The sequence below is a fragment of the Thermobia domestica genome, chromosome 17 (genome assembly GCF_964235325.1).
Source record: "Thermobia domestica chromosome 17, izTheDome1.hap1.1, whole genome shotgun sequence".
In the NCBI taxonomy this organism is placed as follows: domain Eukaryota; kingdom Metazoa; phylum Arthropoda; class Insecta; order Zygentoma; family Lepismatidae; genus Thermobia; species Thermobia domestica.
The window spans coordinates 173,660,888-173,682,916 of record NC_137470.1 but is presented as its reverse complement, the minus strand read 5'-3'; the positions used below and the strand labels follow the sequence as shown (position 1 = coordinate 173,682,916).

The following is a 22,029-nucleotide window of genomic DNA, read 5'->3' as shown; positions in this document are numbered from 1 at the left end:
TTAGTAATTTATAATGTTTTGCGTGTGTATGAGGGACTTAATTCCCTCTACGTTAGCAAGAACCGTATTCAAAATCAGTTAATTCTTTTCCATCTATTAGCGAAACAAATTTTACATGAAGCTGGAAAACTGTACAGTCACTAGTACTGGTCACTGTACAGTCCGCAGCAAAAAACATGCAACATGAGCATGTAAGTTTATTGTGAAACGACAAAGTCTTTTGCTCCAAAATAAGTGTGCATGAGAGGACGCTGAGGTTTCTCCTGGTGTGATTCGTTGATTCCCTAGGCTGTTAGGCGTAGTTACACATTAAACTTACATGTTCATGTTGCAGGATTTTTGCTGTGGACTGTACAATGGAAAGAAATCAATTTTCAAACGTTATACAAACTTAACAATCGTGCATGATTTTTGTTTATTCTACAACAAATTAGTTACAAGATTTTGACACGGATTCGAAGATAAAGACATATCATATTTGGACTAATAACTTTTACAATCACTATTGAAATACAAATAGGAACTAGATGTAGCTTTTGTTTGTTCGTTTGTTTTAAACTTAAATACCCTTTTGAAAGTACGAGGGGGGACCCAAAAGAGTTCTTCCGCTGGCAAGTTCTAGTAGAGACCTTCTCAAATTAGTTGCCCAAGCGGCGTCTGCGTAGGAGGTTGATGTTTCAGTGTAGAGTTGTTTTTTCTCAACTGTTCTCGTTTGGCGTCTGCGCAATCGTTATGAGAGATTTAAAGGAACAAAAACTATGTTATAAAATTTGGTTCTTGCTTGCAACGGAAGTTTACAATATGCTTTAACAGGCTTTCAAGAAGGATGGTATAAGCGCACATAAGTTTCCTAGTGGTTTAGCGGTTTAAATATGATAAGATCAATGTTGAAGATCATGCTCGTTTTGGGCGCTGTTCAACATCTCAAAACGAAGAAAACATTGAGAAACTCCGCCAAATAATTAACAAGGATGGCTGTTCCACGATCGGCGAAATTTCAGAACAGACAGGAGAGAGTTGGAGCTCGTGCTAGCGGATTTTCAATGACGATTTGCAAAGGAGACGCGCTGCTGCTAAGTTTTTTCCTTGCATGCTCACACAGGATCTGGATATTTGGGCTCTCATGTGTAAACTATCGTTTCCTACCCTCCGCATTTGCCTTGCCTAGCCCCGTAAGACTTTTTTTCTATTCTCGAGAATGAAGAAATCTAAAAGCGAGGCATTTTGATGATGTGGAGGGTTTAAAAAGAGCTTAGCAGATGGCACTGGACGATATCAAAGTTGACAAGTTCCAGAGATGCTTGAAACAGTGAGAAAGAAGACCGGAGAATTGCATCGCATCTAATAGAGATTACTTTGAAGGAAACTGAAAGTAGTTTGTAAAAAAAATAATTAATAAATTTTTTAAAGAACAAAAGTCCGCTTTTTTGGATCCCCTCTCGTAAACGAGTAAGGAACTGATGCTTTAAGGTATGGGCATAACGGCATGGTAATCCGGAGGGAATAGGCGGAGAGAAACATTGTTGACGTGTTCGTCACTGGAAATACCAGAACTACTCTGTAACTCCTGAATGCGCATCTTCAGGTGATTAGCTTTTGCACTCAGAATAAAATAAACAACAAATCCAACAGCTACTGCAGAGATGAGTATTGCAACACATACATCCTTAAGAAGATCATAAACTTCGTCGTGGGAATGGACATATATTTCTTCTGTTTCTACTACTGATTCTGTATAATTGTGAGTTACCATTTCGGTTGATTCCGTGATCCACATGACGCTTCCAAGTATTGAAAAGGATCTTTGGGAACAACTCTTCCTCGGTTGATTAGCTGCAAGAAAAAAGGAAGATAATTATTTCACGTAACGAATCCGACTGCCTACTACTTTCAAGGTTTTTAACAATTTCAGGAGAATAATTAATTACAAAGCTACACACAATAAAAATAAAAGTTCTGTGCACCGAGCTCCAGGGTATGGAATCCATGTATTTTGTTATACAGAATCCAAGTTTCGAAACCCCAAGAAAATCGACTGTGTCAATTTCTTTGAATGGGCGATAAACTTCAGCGATTTTGCATAGGGAGAATACACGTAAGACAGCCATACCAAAAAAAAAAAAAAAAAGTTCTGTGCAGTGGACCCCCTTGGTAAGGATTCGATGTATTTTGGTACACAGAATCCAAATTTCGAAACCCCAAGATTATCGACCATGTCATTTTTTTTCAGGGCGAAAAACTTCAGCGAATTTTGGTACGTAAGACAGCACATACGCACATCCATTTCGTACACGTTTTTTGTCCATAAACCAAATTGAGACAGTCAATCGTCCTGAGGTTTCAAAATTTGAATTGTGTGTACAAAATACATCGAATCCTTACCCTGAGGTACTCTGCATTGACTTTTTTTTGGTATGTCTGTGTTACGTGTAGTTTATCCTCCCTACCTAATATCGCTAAAGTTTTTCGCCCATAAAAAATATTGACATGATCGATCAACCTGGGGTTTCGTAATTTGAATTCTGTGTAACAAAATACATCGAATTCATACCGCGGGGCTCGGTGTACAGAACATTTAATTTGTGCATGTGTGTGTGGCTGTGTTATTTAGAGAGTCTCTAATGTTACACATGTGTAATGCGATTGCAAAGCCTGTCAATTGCTTCAAAAACGGAACTCAGGACATTGCAAAAGTGACATTGTAATCAAAAGATAAAAGTATGCTCTTGTTTTAATTTTTTTCTTTTAAATCAACTCTACTTGCTGTGAAACATGTGATTAAAACTCTATATTCATGTTAAAATTTTGTTTAACATGTGACGGAACTGTAAGCACAAATTTTGAAACCCTACAATGAAGTTAATTCCTTTTGCAGCTCAATGTCATACCACATCAAATTATTTTGGAATGCAAATCGAACTACCTCGTTAGAGTAAGTTTTACAAATAAAGTTGCTGTTTATTTTAAAGTGTAACAATTTCGTCAGCTAAATGAATATATTGACTTCATCGGACATTGTAAAAACAAGAGGGAATTGCTTCTAAATATAACAGGATCCCAGAAAATTGTTCTGAACGCTAAATGGCTGGTCAGAACGAACTCAGCCAATCAAAACAAAAGTTGACAAGAGTAAAACTAGACACCATAAATCCCTTTTTCAGATATGAAAATTTGAAATAAAAATTAATCTATTACAGGGACGTCTTTTGAGGAGGACAGGGGTAATTTGGCCCCTTGAGTTTGGGAAATGCATGCTCGTTAATAAGTTGTATACTAATATAGTAATAAAAACCGTGAGTGAGTACCAATAAAGCCTCTGATTCTTTAAAACAGTAGGTATTCATTCTGCAATACGCGTCACCCCAGGGAGATGACATGACTTCTCAGTGATATGAAAATTTGAAATAAAAATAGATCTATTACAGAGGTGTTATTTGAAGAGAACAGGGAGGCAATGTCCGCGAGTTCGCCTGGATCACTTAGTCTGTCCGGGTGAAACCGGGTCTGGGAAGCGAAACACTGACTCGAGTGACGCGGGCAAAAGTCATGACAATGATCAGTGCAGACAACTCCTTCTTAACGGTGCGGATTGGCACACAGAGGAAGTAATGTGCCGGGATAATGGTCTATATACTTCAGTCATCACCATTATGAGTATTCTGCCATTACTGCACCTTACTTGCCACAAGACGAAAAGCTTTCACGTACAGTGATCCTGAGTTCTTCTTTTTTTCCCCTTTCTAGCGACGATAAGAGAGAAGAAAGTAGGATAGGTGTGAAGAAAAAGAGTCAATTGGGAATGCAAACGGATTTGCATGTTTCATATCTTCTACAGTACATACCGGTAACTTTGGATGCCTACTTGTTCATTCATCCGTCTCTATCTACACTCGCCTAGCTATGGGTCATACCGGTCCACGTGCCCGAACTAAATTTTTTCACTTAGTACTCGGTCGAAAATAGTGCAAAAAAATTTTTTTTTCAGGCCAGCCAACCTGAATGAAGTTTTTTCGGTTTTCCTCATTCACACCAGGCAAATGTCGGGGTGGTACCTAACATATATGTTCCAGGCCGCTTTCTTACTTCCCCAATCCTTTCTTCCTTCCCTTTCCTCAGATAGTGTGCTCAGAGAGGGACGTCATCCCTCATACATGACAGGCTAAAATGTCCATGGATGCCCGAAGCCCAGAAGTCTAATTCCTAAATCGTAAATTTAAAGTTTTAATAAGATTCTCCATAGGATTTCTACGAATTTTCTTCCTATTCCGAAAAATAAGCGTAGTTATGTACCTGCAGAGTGAGAAAAATGACATTCTCGAAAACAATTCTAAGAATTCGACTAATTTTCTACTTAATAATACAGGGATACGAACACAAAAACTACGAGATCATTCAGAAATGTCCATTCGCTTTAGAGGGATACGAGCTTCCGATGGGTTTTACCTCATGATCGCCAGTCTTAAGCGCAACATACACTAAAGTGAATTTACGAACGTAATCATGAAGCGCGTTACATCAGTCTCGTTACCTGCTGTCTAAACGGTGGTGAATGAAAGTTTTCGTAACGTACATTCTTTATTTTCTTTACGCAGAAAATTTAGAGTTTGCTTAACTTTTGGCGTACAGCCTGCGCGTGAATGCGGCTCAGATGAAAGAGTTTTCAAGCAACAGGTAATCTTTCGTGATCTTCTTCCTCTGTCTGGTCTTCTGTTCTCAGAAAAGAGAACTTGTTCTTGAGTTATGTGCTCGTTGAATCATTATATATTTCTGAGGTTTTTACTGGACTCATCAGAAATCATCACTCCAATCTAGTTTCAATGTTTCTATGCAATACAGACCACGGCTAAATTAATGTTTTCTATATATAACGCCCCACACCGCTCAACTACACAAGACTGAGATACACTATATTAGATTGCAAGCTTCATAATCTTTGAGTCGATAAGATTCGTCATTTCCCCTCCGCTTTAAGAGTTTTCACCTTTCAGAATGTTGTCGGACCTCACATTCACCCGGAAAACGAATACGACCAGAGTTGGCGTGGGTCAATGAAAACTTGACCCATGACCCACTGACCCACCACCCACCGTGACCCACTCTGACCCACGACCCATCGTGACCCACTCTGACACACCACCCACCGTGACCCACTCTGACACACCGTGACCCACCACCCACCATGAACCACTCTCATCCACTGTGACCTACTCTGACTAACCAAAATCCATCGTCATCAACTCTGAACACGATCCGCGGCTCCTTCTGTACTGACTAAAGAGTTCACATTTGTAATAAAACAAGACTGTGAAATTGTCACTAATCGGAGTTTGAATTTTTAGTCAATCCCTCAAGCATTACCCTGTTACAATAACGGTGGATCTGACCTTTACGATATAAGATGGTAAAGTGTTTGTCAGTGAGAAAATTGAAATAGTTCGAGGCGGGGGGAAATTAGTGTGTGCCTAAAATATACCTGCACTAAAAGTATATTCTTGCAAGTGTTAATTTTTCAACGCATTCCAAAAGAAACTTCTATTCGCAGGAAAATACCCCTGTACAATATGGAAAAGGTTATGGTTTCTCAGTTCACAGTATTTTTCTCACAAAGACTTGAAAAATCAGTTTTTCATAGTGTATAAAGGTGCTCGGGTACCCTATGTGAGAGCATCTCCATAAAGTATGCTCATAATTGTAATTTGTGTAATCACTAAAACACCATGTTAAATTTAAGTTACAAATATACATAATTGCAATTATTATGAATATTTATTCAAAGTAATTTACCTAAAGCAAAGAAGAGACTTACTAAAAATTAGGTACAAATTTGAATAACACAAATAAGCCATTAGTAATACAAGTATACATTTTCCATAACTCGTAATTTTCCACCTTAAAACAAATCTGAAATCGGGCTTATTTCCTGTTGGTAGGGATGCGCACGAGACGAGTCGAGACAGAATTTTCCTGACAAAATTCGAGTCGAGATCCAGCTCTTCCAATAGAGAAGAATATATTTTTCGAGTCGAGACATCACTTTCACAGCACATTTTCGAGACGAGACAGCCTCAAATCTTGTCTCTTGCGCATCCCTACCTGTTGGTAACTTTTTCGTGGTAAATCATCCGCAGCGGAATGATGTCTATCCTTCAACCAAGAAATAACTAGCTCGTCTACTTTGAGCTTGTCTAGCGGTGGCCATTAACATTGATGAACAACATGTTAGACAATGTTTGAGCAATTATTCTATTTCTAATATCAGTCATCTGTAAATTCATAAGGGGAAATCCCCGTTCGCACTCTGTCGTGGAAATTAATAATACTTCTACCCGATTTCTGCAACTCCTCATCGACAATCTGTTTGTTAGTCTGATAACGATTTTTCTTGGTCAGTTTTGAAATACTCAGCAAGAAGTATCATCTTTCTATCACCATACAACATCTTTTCCATATCGACCATGTCAGTTGGTAATGTCGACTCATGGAGAACAGAAAATTCATCTACCATGCCTTCGATAGGGAATCTTGTGAATAAATTATCAATTAAAACCTGATAAACTGATGATTTCTTATTTGTTTATAAATTTAAGTTTTGTAATGACACATGAAGGTTTGATCCATTACAAACTTCCCTACCCCGTCTAGAAAGCGAAAGAGAACGAGGTTCCTGGAAAGTGTTCAGAGGTGAATGGGAATTTCCCTCCTTCTTCCCCTTCAATTACCACATTGCTGTTTGCCATGTGCCAAATTACGATGAATTTAAATTAAATTGTCAGAGTATAATTATTTTCTTGTTGAATTATCGATACTTTTCAGTGGAAAAAAAGATGAAATTTTGAAACTTCCAAATCAAGGTAAGTAGACCAACGTAAAAGGAAAAAAGTGTAAAATTTTCCATATAATTATGCGCACAATCCAAACTTAAAATTTCCGTGTAATTAAGCTTACAGCACCAATTTTATGCCTATTTTTTTTTTCACAACTTTATGGGTTGATGCCCTGTGCTGTAAGCGCTCCATATAATAAACAGAAGCTTCAGCAATTATTATAGTAGAAAGCAATGGATATATGAAGCTGAGCACTGTATTTTTTGTTTCTGATTTTTTCTTATATAACATCGATCGTTTTCGATCCTTTTTACAAACCAACTCACTACCAATTTTCCATATACAGAAAGTACCCCCCTCCCATAAAGAAGAATTTAAAAAAATGCTAGGATGTTTATTTCCAATATAGAGTTAATACACTGAATTTCAGCTACGTAAGTTTAACGGCTTGCGAGATACTCATTTTTTTCGCAAAAATTCGGATTCTTAGTACCTCCTTAGGATATTATGCATTATAATGAAAGCAATATAACATCCCAGTTTGGATTAAGGCCTAACTATATGCCAAAAGCAATTTCATTTGACTTTGCAATTTAATCGTGATGATCAGGCACACATAGTTACATTCAGTTTTTTTAAAAATAATTTATATATTACAGTGATTCAAAAATGTATTTTTTCCAGTAGTTAGCTTCTCTAAAAACTCACAGGTCTCGAAAGCCAGGTAGTAGTATAAGCCCTATTGCTATTATTACAATTAAAAATATCAATAACCAAAAGTGCCTGAAGTTCTTTTTTCACTTAGATTTACTCACCTCAGGTAAGTAGACAGAAACAAATGGAAAAGGAAGGGAAATGAAGGTCTTGAAAGTAAAACGAAGACAAATTTACCAGTCTTCAAGAGATACTGTCTACAATGCAGTGAGCAGAGTGGGTCGGTAGATCATACTGAGTCGGAGGGTCGCAGTGGGTCATGGTGGATGGTGGGTCGCAGTGGGTCACGGTGGGTGCTGGGTCGCAGTGGGTCACAGTGGGTCATGGTGGGTCGCAGTGGGTGGTGGGTCACAGTGAGTGGTAGGTCACAGTGGGTCACATACTGTTGACCCACGACCCACTGACCCACTCAGAAAACTTGAACCACTGACCCACTCCATCTCTGAATACGACACGTATCTCGTGAAGGGTACGATTGACACCGCTGAACACATACAAATAAAAGATAGAGAAAGTGAAACAGGTATTGAATCAACCTGCTGGGGATGTTGCAACATAAGGATCGTCTGTAGTTGACAAGATAGACCTTGCAAAAGTATTTCCAGCTTTCACATTGAAAGAATGTTATGTTACAGTAGTAAGACATATTAATTAACTGCTATAACTTCTAGTACACAGAGGGTCATATTTTCACATTCCAATATGATAGTATTTCTGCTATACATGTAACACTTGTGATTTTAGATCTTATTCAGAAACAGACTTTGAAGAGTCCCTTGGTGGTTATATGGTTAACATACACTGATAAAAAAAAGTATGTGGCGCACGTAAAAACGTAGGTTGCATGTGTAAATCATGTGGTTTTTCGACTTAACGTACAGCAAACGTATAACTGAAAAAGTATATTTTATACGTAGTTTCCGTATAAGTGCTGCGAATAAGTGCTTTCCGTATAAGTGTTCCGGATAAACGTAGTTTCCGTACGAACGAAAGAACTGTGTATAGGCTGTGAGCATCTCATACAGACGTATGTAACATATACCTGATGTATGTAACATATGTAGATGTATACAATATACGGAAGACTGTTAGATGTCATACATCCTACAACGCCATGATATAACATCTAAGCGCCAAAGGTATGTAGCGTATGGATAACGATGCTCCGTACTGATTTCCGTCGTAAACATAAGGATTCTGTAAATTTGTACAATATACCGTTGTCTGGATAACGTATTTTTCTCAATGTACGATTCCTTGGAATCGGACCTTTAGGTCCTGTTTCGGGGGTTCCGACATGATTCTGAATTCCGTGTTATAAGTTAATCTGATGTAGCTTCAGTCACTTAAGAGAAGTTAATTTTTTTTTCAAAAAAAAAAAAAAAAAAAAAAAAAAAGAGTTTTAAGACCTTCGGTTATGACGGCTAGGCTAAAGGAAATGGTAATGATGAGAAATGAATGAAATGGTGAAATGAAGAAAGTGGGAGGAAACGGAAGAACCTCGGGAAAACCCACGCACACGGTGTTTTTGCACCACAAAGTTCATTTGGCCCTTGCTGAGATCGAACCAAGGACCCCATGCACCATAGATGAACGCTCTACCACTGCTGTCCTAGAAGTTAAACTGAAACAAATAAACAAAAGGCAGAATTTAATTAGTCCTACTTCTCCAAATATCACGATTGCCAATATCAATTAACAGAAAAAATGTAAATTTCATTATTTTGAAGATGTTAGTTCGTTAGATTGAGAAGCATACCAAACACCAAACATGAATGAGGCGTGAACCTACAACTTAAAATGTGATGTCAACCACATGAATTGCCACCAGGAGTCGAAAAACGATCTGCTGAACTGATTGAGCGCACTCTAAGCATGTAGCCATGAATGAAGTCGATTAAAAGCTCATGAGATATTATTATTACGAAAGATTACAAATTCATTGAATATTACGAGAAATTGAAAAAAAAAAATGAAATAATAATAATAATAATAATAATAATAATAATAATAATAATAATAATAATAATAATAATAATAATAATAATAATAATGGCTATTTTTTATTGCTGGCTTCTATGGAAGAGGAAATTATATGCCACTTATAAGCCATACTTTGAAGGAAAAACAAAAATTAGGTCAAAGTGTGCTTAAATAAAATTTTAAAATTTAATTACCACACACAGAGAAAAATCCGTTCTCCGGACAGCGGTATATTGTACAAATATACGGTATCCTCTTGCTTACTATAGAAATCAGTACGGAGCATACGTTATCCGTATGCTACATAGGCACTGCCCTTAGATGTTACATCATGCCGTTGCAGGATGTCTGACATCTAACAGTTTTCCGTATATCACATGCGTATCCTTATGTTACCTTCGTCAGCTATATGTTATACAGTGAAACCTCTGAACAACGGACACCAATGGGACATGAATTTTTGTCCTTATTGGGAGGTGTCCGTTACAGAGAGGTTACAGAAATGTAATTTCTCACAACGGTAATTGTGTGCTGTAAATATACAGTAAATACATTGTGTATGAGCGTAAATACGTAAAATTTAATATGAAAATACTCTATTTAGTACGTATTTGAATTACTGGGAGGGATGAAGGAGAAATTCATTTTTGTTCAATAATATTATTGCTGCGGGATGTGTTAATATATTCGTATACCGGTAGTGCAAAATATAATGCGTGTATGTTAATTTCCTTAAGTACGTGTCATCACCCTGTAAGCGTTTCTCATATATTTGAAATTTTCAGAACCTTCTCAAAAAATGCGTTAGGAACCAACTGCTCGGATGAACTCTTTTGTTTAGCAGAAAAGGTATACATTTCCTCTACAAGGGTAATAAAACTCATTAGCAAGTGTCCTCTGCGAATCCTCAGTACTGTTGCGGAAGAAAGATGTGTGTGTGTGTTTGTGTACTGTCGCGGTATCTTCGTTGGCGGAATTGATGAAAAGGCAAGTTTTGGGAGTGCATATGTTTATTGACCCAGCGCCAATCACAAAGAATATTTTCTTAGAAAAAGTGGAAAAGGAAGCCGGGAAAACTCCAACCCAGACTTGTTCCAGTATCGTAAGTAAAAGAAAAATGTTGCTTTTCCGAAAAACAAAGTAAGAAAGTACACATTGCTCGTTGAAAATGTTATTGTAAAACCAACAATGCTTGTTTTGTTATCTATGAAACTTTCGGGAAAGATGCAAGGCCCAGAGGCAAAAGACTAAATTTGTTAGGGAAGAGAAGATAGTTCGCATAGAATTCTTGGCCATGAGTGAGTGTTATCGCGTATTGAAGGTTTTCTAGGATTTCCACTAGAAAGCAGTTTATTCTGGTCAGAAGGAAAGAATTTGAATTTCAGCTTGAAGCTGTTCTGTTCCATGGCTCACCAGGTCTAGACTCATGATAGATACGCTTGTGAGAAATAATATATCGCAGGACCGAGAATAATTCCTGTCCGTTATGAAGAGGTTATTGAAACGTCAAGGGAAAAAAGGACTGTCCGCGTCCGTACCTGAGAGTGTCCGTAAAAGGAAGGGTTTTGTTCCATAAGCAAACACATATTTTTGCCGGAACAAAAAAATGTATCTGTATTATAGAGGTGTCCATTATTGAGAGGTGTCCGTTAAGGGCGGTTTCACTGTATACACATCCATTTGTATGTGAGATCCTGACCGCCTACATTGTTTCATACGGAAAGTACGTATAGACGGAACACTTATACAAAAAGTATTATAAAACATGCGTTTTCAGTTATACGTCTGCTGTACGTTAAGTCCAAAAAATACAGGAATTACTCATAACCTATCTTTTTAAGTACGCCACCTACTTTTTTTCTCAGTGCAAACACAGTAATAAGTGCACAATGAAACCTGCTCAGTTGTTACTGCAATAAGTCCGGGGTCACTGTGGCTCAATGGCATAGAGCTTACCTGCGGTGCTTAGGGTATTGAGTTCGATCTCAGGGAAAGTAAGTTTGTGGTGGACAACTCGTGTTCGTGATTTTCCTCCCAGATTGTCATTCCACCAATTCTTCCATCATCATGGTGTCTTCCCACTTGCGACACTCCTATTAGCGACAGGAACTGTTAACTGTCCTATGAGCGACCGATTCGATCTGTTAACTGCCCTATGAGTCACCGATTCGTTCATACTAAGATAATGAAAGAAGATAAGGTCCTCTCTTCTTTAACTTGTTTTGTACTAATGTGATTTAGAACCTAACAAAATGTACTATGAAAAATTTCGCTTTACCTGAATTTACTACATGAGAATGCTCTCATTACATTAAAAATATTTTATACGTTTTTCCTAATATTATATTTTTGAATTAATTTCTATGAATACATTGACTATCAAGGGGAAAACTAACTAAATATTTGGAGTAATCTCTATGATTCTAATATACGTAATTAAAATTTTCATGTTAAAATGATACGGAGCATAAGTTTAGATTGAATATGTTTATGGCATAAGAAAGAAGTCAGAAAGAGGTAGTGGCGCCTCAAGAAAATTTTCTAGGGAGGTGCATCTCCATGGTTGCTGTATCACGTCTGGTATGTCTGGTATTTAATATACGTGGTTTGCTATATTACGTATACATTTTTGTGAGCCAGGAGGGCGATCCCTGCCTTCCATCGGGCGCCCATGGAAAAAAGGTATTCACCATTTGATTATATCAAAGAAATCTAAAAACACGGTGTATTCGAAGAAATTATTACACAACTTGCAAATCTCTCGCAGGACTTAACAGTTCGTCTGGTTATAAGGGAATATTTCAGATTGCTACACGACAAGCTTTTATATATAAATCAAAAAAGGGAGGAAGGCAAATTAAACAATTAGTTTACGTTTCAGTAGCTTACAATAGGGGGGAAGGTAGTTTAATGAGTTTGTTTACCTTTTGGATTGTTTAGAGTGAACTGCATTGTAATTGGTGGGATTGGTTGAGAATAGCCAATTAGATGTAAGGGATCTCAAAAGTTGTCTCCTATCATTGACATTTTTATTTTATTTTATTCATAGAGTCTTAGGAAGTCTAAAAAGTAGGTAGTTGGAGAAACTGTTACACGTTTAAGTTTTTCAAAATAAAATGTCTTAGTGCGTAATTGGATTTGAATCAAATTAAGTACAGAAAACAGAGCTTTTGAAGAAAGGGGATATTACAACTGGATTTTCAATAATTACATAGGAATATGCTTTTCATGGAAAATCCGTGTTGTCTCGTTAAGTTATTTGATATGTTTTATGTCAAATCTAACTCAAAATTAAAAAAAAGTTTTATTTGCACTTACAGTAAAGGAAAAATATATTTGACGAACAGTATCACTGGCACGTACATATTTCATACCAAGGTTGTTCCGGCGCTAATAACGCCAGAGGCAAACATATTTTAGGAGAAGGAATCATATCATCTTCCATCATCTCAATGTAAATGAATCGGTCGCACATAGGACAAATAACAATTCCTGTCGCTAAGAGGACTGTCGCTTCTGGGACTAATTCATCATCATTCACTTGCCTTAGTCATTCCTTTCCCTTAGCCTAAAGGCATAATTGTGGGACGTTAAACAAAGATTTCATTTCATTTTCATATCATTTTTTACGTCACTGGACAGTCTTACCTCCCCCTGGCGAAATGTGAAATGATGCTTCTGACTAATTATGTTATGATTCTCCCATTTAAAATAAAACTTGATTATTTATCAAAATAAGTGATAAATTCTATATTTATTTTTGACATAGTTACCAATAATTTTAATTAAGGAAAGCTTAGGTCTGGGGATACATGCTTGACTGTATAATCGTTAGTGGTACGCGAGAACAAAGAGATTTAGTACTACACTGAGAAAAAAAATTGTAGGTGGCGTACTTAAAAGGGTAGGTTACACGTAATTCATGTAGTTTTAATTCACAGCAGACGTATAACTGAAAACGCACGTTTTATAATACTTTCTGTATAAGTGTTCCATTTATACGTACTTTCCGTATGAAACAATGTAGGCGGTCATATCTCACATACAAATGGACGTATATAACATATAGCTGACGAAGGTAACATAAGTATATGCATGTGATATACGGAAAACTGTTATATGTCAGACTTCCTGCAACGGCATGATGTAACATTTAAGGGCAGTGCCTATGTAGCATACGGATAACGTATGCTCCGTATTGATTTCTATAGTAAGCAAGAGGATACCGTATATTTGTACAATATACCGCTGTCCGGAGAACGGATTTTTCTGTGTGTACTGCATTCAAAGATTCAATTCATCAGCAAATGTAATACGATAAATCCAGCAGCCCAAATATGTTGTCAGTTCTACTTTAATTCTAATTAGGGACGAGCAAAACCAGTTTTTATATTTAAAAAAACCGGAAAACCGGCATTTCAATTTCTTACAAAGCATGTTTTTCAGAGAAAATCGAATCGGTATTAAAACCGAAACCAGTTTTTGATTTTTTTTAAAAAAAAAAAAAACTGAACTATTTTCCCTACAATCCAGTTTTTGTGCTCACCAACCTTAGCGTAGCCAGGATGTGTGTTTGGGGGGGGGGGAAGTGCTGTTATAGGTAAATATAGAAAAATTACAAACAAAAACTATATAAACATAAAAATATATACAAAATTACAAACATCAAAGTACCAAAGTACATTGTCGGACCTCTTTGGGGGGCGGCCCCTCTGCCCCCCTCCCCTACGCCGCTGCTCACCAGTAATTTTAATACAAGTTATAATACTAAATTTTTCTTGAATTGTGTTTTAAATAGTGTGTATAATACGTGCAACAGAAATATCCATTGTTGTTATAGTCCAGAAGCCAATTATAGTATTGCATACTTTACTAACGCCTCCTTTAAAAGCAGACAACTTCTGTAACTCTTTGGGATGTATTGCAGGCAAATTGTCATTTCGGAAACTTTATCTAAGGCATAGTACTAACTCCTCCTATGCATTAAAAATCTAAAATCATTAATGTTAATCCTTTCATGGCACACCAAATTCGGGCAAACTCTCCTCTCAAAATTAATACGATGTTATGATTTATACAACATTTTCTTTATCATGGAACAACCTTCTAATTGATATCACCCATGCCGGGGTATGATGTCACAAGGGAGAATATTCTTATAGAAAACCCTGTTGGAAAATAACTTCCGCGGTTCCTGAGCCTTCCCATGCCACTACTACTGGACCAATACGCAACCTACAAAATATCGTGTATAGTGAGTGATAAGTGACCAGAGTTTAGATTCTCATTTTCTCGATTTTTTTTAAATTAAGTAAAACTATATGCTCATGTATCATATGGGTGAACTGCGTTCCGCCCGAAAAGGTTAACGAATATAAAACATGTTTGTAGTTAATATTTAGTTATTGCATATTTGAATGGTAAACAGGCCCTTGTTATTCTTTCAGTAAACTAACTCTGTGGCCTATGGAACCCAGAGGTTCAATACCGCGTTCAGAAAAGCTCTCTATTGACTTTTCTCCTTAGTCAACGGGATTCAGTTTCTACATATTCCTATTTCTGAGAGATCTATCTTAATATTGTCCTCTCATCTATTTCTAAGTATTTCTAATACCCGTTTTCCAATTCATTTTCAGTTAAAATTCTGAAAACGTTCCTACACTGAGAAAAAAAGGACTTGGATTTCCGTGTGGATACATCGTATTTACGCGGGTGGGCTCCTTAAGTCGGCGTCGAACTAGACTCTCTGTGATTGGATGATTTTATTCACATGATTGATTTCGTGTTAAAAACTATTACTCTCGTAAGGTAGGGAGTCACAGATTTAGAAAGAACCAAGAGGGGACACTCGTAGGAAGGTAGTAACAACATTATATACCTAAGTTTCCACCATCGGAATGGGTATGGTGTTAATTCTAGATTTGAAATGGTGGTCCGACAATACAAAATTTTCGCTGCACGGTGGTGTAGATCGTACTACTGATGAAACAACATTACTTAATGTGGTGACGCGCGTAACCTGGTAAAAACAGCATTTACATGCCGACTGGATTATGCATTTTTCTCCGTGTACTTTCTTTCATTTTGGGTACATAGTCTACCCACCTGAGCCTCCTAAATTTGATGACCCAAAGTATGTTAGGTAGTTCCTTCTTTATGAAGTTTCAGCGATTCCTCATTCCCGTTCCTCTTGGGTCCGAATACTCGTCTCAGGCTCTTGTTCTCAAATATTTTCAGTCTACGTTCTTGCCTCATAGTAAGCGTCCATGATTATATTTTAAGCTTCACATTCCTCGGAAATTCATTCGGTAAAGCAGTACATAATCCGTATTGATAAATGTTGTGCCATAGATGCATGTACTTCCCACGTCTTGTACTCATATTTACATTAATTACTGTAAAAACTGCTATGTGAATTACTAAGTGAAATTCTAGTTTCTCTTTTCAGTTCAAGATGGGAGAAGTGGTTATGATAGGAAAAGAGGAACAGCATCATTTGACACCGACACAGAAAGAACAAACAAGATAAACGTTTGAGAAGGGCATCGGAAGATGTAGTGAAGTGTTTGAAACTGAAGGCAAGTGAGCGAATGAAATAGAAAGATGTAGAATCTGTGGACATTTTTGATATAATTGAAGAACATTCTCTTGACACAGCTGATGAAGCAAATTGCATAGAACATGTTATGTAACTTTCACAAATACTACTAGTATCAACGGTCTCCGGAAATGTTTTGAAAATACCTACAAAAAAAAAAAAAAAAAAAAAGAAAAAGAAAAAAGAAAGAAAAAGAAAAGAAAGAAAAACTCTAAAGAAAAGAACGTGCTAGAACCTCGAATTTATCATTCTTCCTCAGGAAGAAGTGCTTTGATTCCAATAATTGGCAGAAATGCATCTTTTGTCAGAAAGATAAGGCTAAAGAAAAGCTTGTATTAGCAAGGGCGGATCTAGAAGGTATAAAGTGTGTGTAGGGGGAAGGGGGGTCAGTCAGAACAAAGAATATGATAGGTATACCATGAGTTTATTATAAACTTCCAAAAATATACAATGTGTTTCAAAACAACACCGAGAACGTTTGGGAAGTGATTCCTGATACCAAGATAAGACAAAAAGTATAGACCAACCTGGGTGCACAAATGCTTCCTTTCGGAGTTATAGGCTGCCGGAAACATGGAAAAGTGAACTTTTAAAGCCCATAGCTCCAAAACTACGAGACCTACCGTAGTCAAGACTTTACTTAGGAACTAATATGTGCCCTATCTAAAAATCCATGTTTCACAATCCCGAGGTACTTCCACAACAATTTTTACAGAGGGAGTTTGGCTACGTGCATTTAATTGGAAGTACTCACCAACCACTTCTATACAAAAAAAAAAAAAAAAAAAAAACTGCAGCTCCTCCGTGGCTAAGCGGTTAGCGTACGCGTCTTTTGCGTGTGGAGACCCGGGTTCGATTCCCGGCGGGAGCTCATGTAGTTCGGATTCCACGTTAATCAGTAGGTCCACGTCTCAAATAGCCTCGCTGCTGAAAGGGACGCTAAACTGAAATTCAACTCAACTCAAAAAAAAAAAAAAAAAAAAAAACTGCTGCGGAAGTACCACAATATTCCGAAACTTGGGTATTTGGATAGGGCACATATTAGTTCCTAAGTGAATTCTTGAACCAACCACGGTAAGTCCCATAGTTTTGAAACTATGGACCTTTAAATCTCATTTTTTCGGCAGCCTATAACTACGAAAGGAAGCATTTGTGCACCCAGGTTGGTCTATACTTTTTGTCTTATCTTGGTGTCAAGAATAACGTCCCAAACGTTGCCGGTGTTGTTTTGAAACACCCTGTATAAGTAATAGCTTAAATTACTTTTGTCACTCAAAACACTAGGGGGTCTTAGGTCCCCCGGCTCCGAGCTTGATCCGCCTCTGTGTAGCAGCAAACTCTTGCCTACTTTCGAGAAGACCCTTCTGCTCACTGGGGGGGGGGGCGGTGGCTCAGTGGTAGAGCGTTCACCTCCGATGCTTGGAGTCCCTGGTTCGATCCCAGCTCGCGCCGTGTGGACTTTGTGGTGGACAAACATCGTGCTCGTGGGTTTTCTCGGGGTTCTCCCGTTTCCTCCCACTTTCTTCATTCCACATTTTCACTCATTTCTCATTATCACCGTCTCCTTTAGCCTAACCGGCATAACCGTGGGACGTTAAACTTAAAGATTTCATTTCCTTCTGCTCACTGAACTGGATACTCACTTGCGGTGCAGACTTACCGACATAAGTGATTGAATAGCTGCAGAAGGCAAATCTTTGTTGCTTCATAGAATTCAATAGGAAATATGAAACCATGCACTGATATATGATAACGTTAATCAACATAATATTTGCCATAGGAATGTGGCTGATAAATTCAAAATGGGGCTAGATGGAGGGAAAACTTACTTTTTAAAAACATGTAGGACAGGTATTGTTAAGTGCTTGAGTGTAAGTGTTTACACAAGCAATTACTTTAAAACAAAAGTTCACAAACACACAGAGAAAAATCCGTTCTCCGGACAGCGGTATATTGTATATACAAATATACGGTATCCTCTTGCTTACTATAGAAAACAGTACGAAGCATACGTTATCCGTATGCTATATAGGCACTTCCCTTAGATGTTACATCATGCCGTTGCAGGATGTCTGACATCTAACAGTTTTCCGTATATCATATGCATATACTTATGTTACCTTCGTCAGCTATATGTTATATACGTCCATTTGTATGTGAGATCCTGACCGCCTACATTTTTTCATACAGAAAGAACGTATAGATGGAACACTTATACGGAAAGTATTATAAAACTTGCGTTTTCAGTTATACGTCTGCTGTACGTCAAGTCCAAAAGCTACAGGAATTACGCATGTAACCTATCTTTTTAAGTACTCCACCTACATTTTTTTTCTCAGTGCAGCTGTGTAGAAAAGCTACAATTGTAGATCCACTGAATCTAACAGACCTATTGTTAATATTCCCTGTTAGTGCACCCACATACTCTGCAGAATCATAGGTAAAAGATACGGAGCACTCCACTAAACTTTCTCCCCCCCAATTCCTCAAACTAAATCATGCTGTGCGGCAGTTATTAATGAAACATTTTCTTGTGAAATACGAACAAAATTATAAGGCGTTTTCTGAAAATTTCACCCAAAGGAAACCTATCCCCAGAAGTGAAATTCCAATAAGAAAATGACTTAATCCATGTTAGAGTTACTAAGAAGATATTTGCATATATACCTACGTAGTGACAAAATCACAAAAGTAATATTTCACGAAACTGTCAAAACACTTATCCAAAGAGTAAACTACTCTTTGTGAATTTATTTGTTTATTTTTTGTTTCTCAATTAATAATTTTTCCTGAATTTGTTTCTGAATTAAAATCGATCGTTTTGGATTATTTTTACAAATGAACCCACTACCAATTTTCCATGTATGGAAATTGTCCCCCCATAAAAGAGAATTTTTAAAAAATGCTAGGACAATGTCTGTTTATTTTTAATAAAGAGTTAATATACTGAATTTCAGCTCCATAAGTTGAACGGTTTCTGAGATACTCAATTTTTTCGCTAAAATTAGGATCTCCACTACTCCCTTAGGACACGGATTATAATGAAAGGGATATGATAACATCCCAATTTAGATTAAGGCCTAACTATATGCGAAAAGTTTGGTAGAGCGTTCACCTCTGGTGCTTGGGGTCCCGTGTTCGATCCCACCCCCGCCAAGCAAACTTTGTGGTGGACAAACACCGTGTGCGTGGGTTTTCTCGAAGTTCTCCAGTTTCCTCCCACTTTCTTCATTCCACCATTTCATTCATTTCTCATTATCACCATCTCCTTTAGCCTAAAACTCAAAGATTTCATTTCATTTCATTTATATACGAAAAGTTATGTCACTTGACTTTGCAATTTGGCCGTGATGGTCAGGCACACATAATTACATTCAATTTTTTATATAATAATTCATATCTTAGAGGTGATTCAAAAATATATTTTTTCCAGTACATAGCTCCTCTAAACACTCACAGGCTGTATCTTCAAAGCCAAGTAGTAAGTTCTATTGTTAAAGTTACAATTACAAATATCAATATCCAAAAGCGTCTGAAGTTCTTTTTTTTTTCAGTTAGATATACTCATCTCAGGTAAGTAAATAGAAATAAATGATAAAGGAAGAGAAATGGAGGCCTTGAAAGTAAAAGGTAGGCAAATTCACTAGTGCTCAGAAGCTGCTGTCTACAATGCATTGAGCAGACTGGGTTGGTGGGTCAGCGTGGATCTGTGGGTCAAGGTGTGTGGTGGGTCACAGTGTGTCACATTCTGTTGACCCATGACCCACTGACACACTCTATCTCTGCCCACGGACTCGATATTGTCCACCACAAACTTACTTGGCCGGGATTCGAACAAGGGGCCTCACGCACCAGATATAAGCGCTCTGTCACTGAGCTTCCATGCCCCAACTGCAGGAGTTTTAGGATGGAAACCCTAAAAGTAATAAACTGACTTTTCTGTACCTAGTATTGTTTTCGGTAATCCCTTATCGTTGAAAAAAAACTCTTGATTTAAAAATACGATGGTGGCAATGATGGGGGTCCTGGTTCGATCCCAGCTCGTGCCAAGTGGGCTTTGTGGTGGACAAACACTGTCTTCACGTGGTTTCTTGGAGTTCTCCCGTTTCCTCCCACTTTCTTTATTACACCATTTCATTGATTTCTCATCATCACCGTCTCCTTTAGTCGAACCGGTATAAGCGTGGGACGTAAAACTGAAAGATTTCATTTTCAGGATGGTGAAAAATAGCCTATACTGTGAAATTTATCTTCTGTGATGGCCCATGTACTCACCAACAGCATCGACTTCTGGCCCGGGTCTGGTTCTGAGACTACCTTAATTGTAGACCCTGTCCCTCATGAACTTGTTGTTACATAAGGAGTAAACATAAAATACAATAAACCTTAACTGTAACCTTTAAAAATGTTTTCTTGGAGCACTAAAAAAGAGCTACGACGTTAATGAAATGAAATCTTTGTTTAAAGTACCACGATAATGGCTGTTAGGTTAAGAGAGACGATGATTAAAGCAATTGAACGATGATGAAAAAATTGGTGGAATGAGAATATAGGAGGAAACGGGAGTACCCCGAGAAAACCTACAAGCACGATGTTGTCCACCACAAACTTAGTTGGCGGGAATCGAACTAGAGACTTGACGCACCAGAGGAAAGTTCTCTAGCTGAGAAACCGTGCCTCCCGCTAGGACATTAATTTCCAATAAGATATGATTTTGTTCATTTTTTTTTGGGGGGGGGCGGTGGCTCAGTGGTAAAGCGTTCACCTCTGGTGCTTGGGGTCCCGGGTTCGATCCCAGCGATCGCCAAGTGAACTTTGTGGTGGACAAACACCGTGCTCGTGGGTTTTCTCGGGGTTCTCCCGTTTCCTCCCACTTTCTTCATTTCACTCATCTCTCATCATCACCGTCTCCTTTAGCCTAACCGGCATAACCGTTGGACGTAAAACTCACAGATTTCATTTCATTTTTTCATTTTTTTTTTTTTGCTCATTATTAAAGCTAATTAGTATTCAAATACGTTCTTACCGGTAGTCTCTTTCTTACCTCCTTTTCGTTCCGAATGCACAGATGTTTCCAAAATGTGGTCCAACTTCCTCTCAACACAAAAAGTCAGCCGAATTGGAGCGCAAGATAATTCGTGTATCGCGCTACAAAAGGTAAATCGTTGAGCGGTTAACTTCAAGATCTCTGGCCAATGTTATTGTTTATGCGCATGCGCCAGCAATGAAATTACTTACGCAATCTTTTTTTTATCTGCAAGGTGCCTGGCAGTGTGAGTTGCTAGTGATATGAATGATTAACATATTTCTCTTCGCTTATGCTCAATAACTTTTCTTTTAAATGCACTTAATCGTTAGTAATTCAAAACAATCTATGTGTATACCTTATGTTTCAACTTCCTTCTCATACGTTTTTGCTTTCGAGTGTCGATAGGAAAGAGCAAAATGTAGTGATTGTGTGTATGTGTGTGTGTGTGTGTGTGTGAAAGAGAGAGAGAGAGAGAGAGAGAGAGAGAGAGAGCGAGAGAGAGAGAGAGAGAGCTAATTTGTTGATTTCTACAGATTTTCAATTTTCATGATCTTATATTCGAAATAAGTGATTTGATCTATTAAAAAAATAAAATAAAATGAAATCTTCAAGTTTTACGTCCCACGTTTATGCCGGTTAGGCTAAAGGAAACGGTGATGATGAGAAATGAAGGAAATGGTGGAATGAAGAAAGTGGGAGGAAACGGGAAAACCCCGAGAAAACCCACGCACACGTTGTTTTCCCACCACAAAGCTTACTTGGCGCGGACTGGAAGCGAACCAAGGACCCCATGTACCAGAGGTGAAAGATCCAACACCAGGCCAACGCGGCCCCGATTTGATCTGTTCGTTCGTCCCTTTGTTCTGATGTATGCATACTCA

General features: G+C 37.8%; 1 protein-coding gene across 1 annotated transcript; it reads right to left on the bottom strand.

Annotated features, from left to right (window-relative positions):
* Nucleotides 1-395: 395 nt before the first annotated feature.
* Nucleotides 396-21,270, bottom strand: LOC145674506 (uncharacterized). Its single transcript, XM_081744657.1, has 2 exons — nt 21,164-21,270; nt 396-1,833 (listed from the first exon to the last, which is right to left on the bottom strand). Exon 2 carries the CDS (start codon nt 1,775-1,777, stop codon nt 1,466-1,468), a length of 312 nt encoding a protein of 103 aa, XP_081600783.1. The 5' UTR covers nt 1,778-1,833; nt 21,164-21,270; the 3' UTR covers nt 396-1,465.
* Between the last annotated feature and the right edge of the window lie 759 nt (nt 21,271-22,029).

Excerpts from the sequence above, each read along its gene's own strand:
- LOC145674506 (XM_081744657.1), bottom strand. The coding sequence starts at position 1,777 with ATGTGGATCACGGAATCAACCGAAATGGTAACTCACAATTATACAGAA.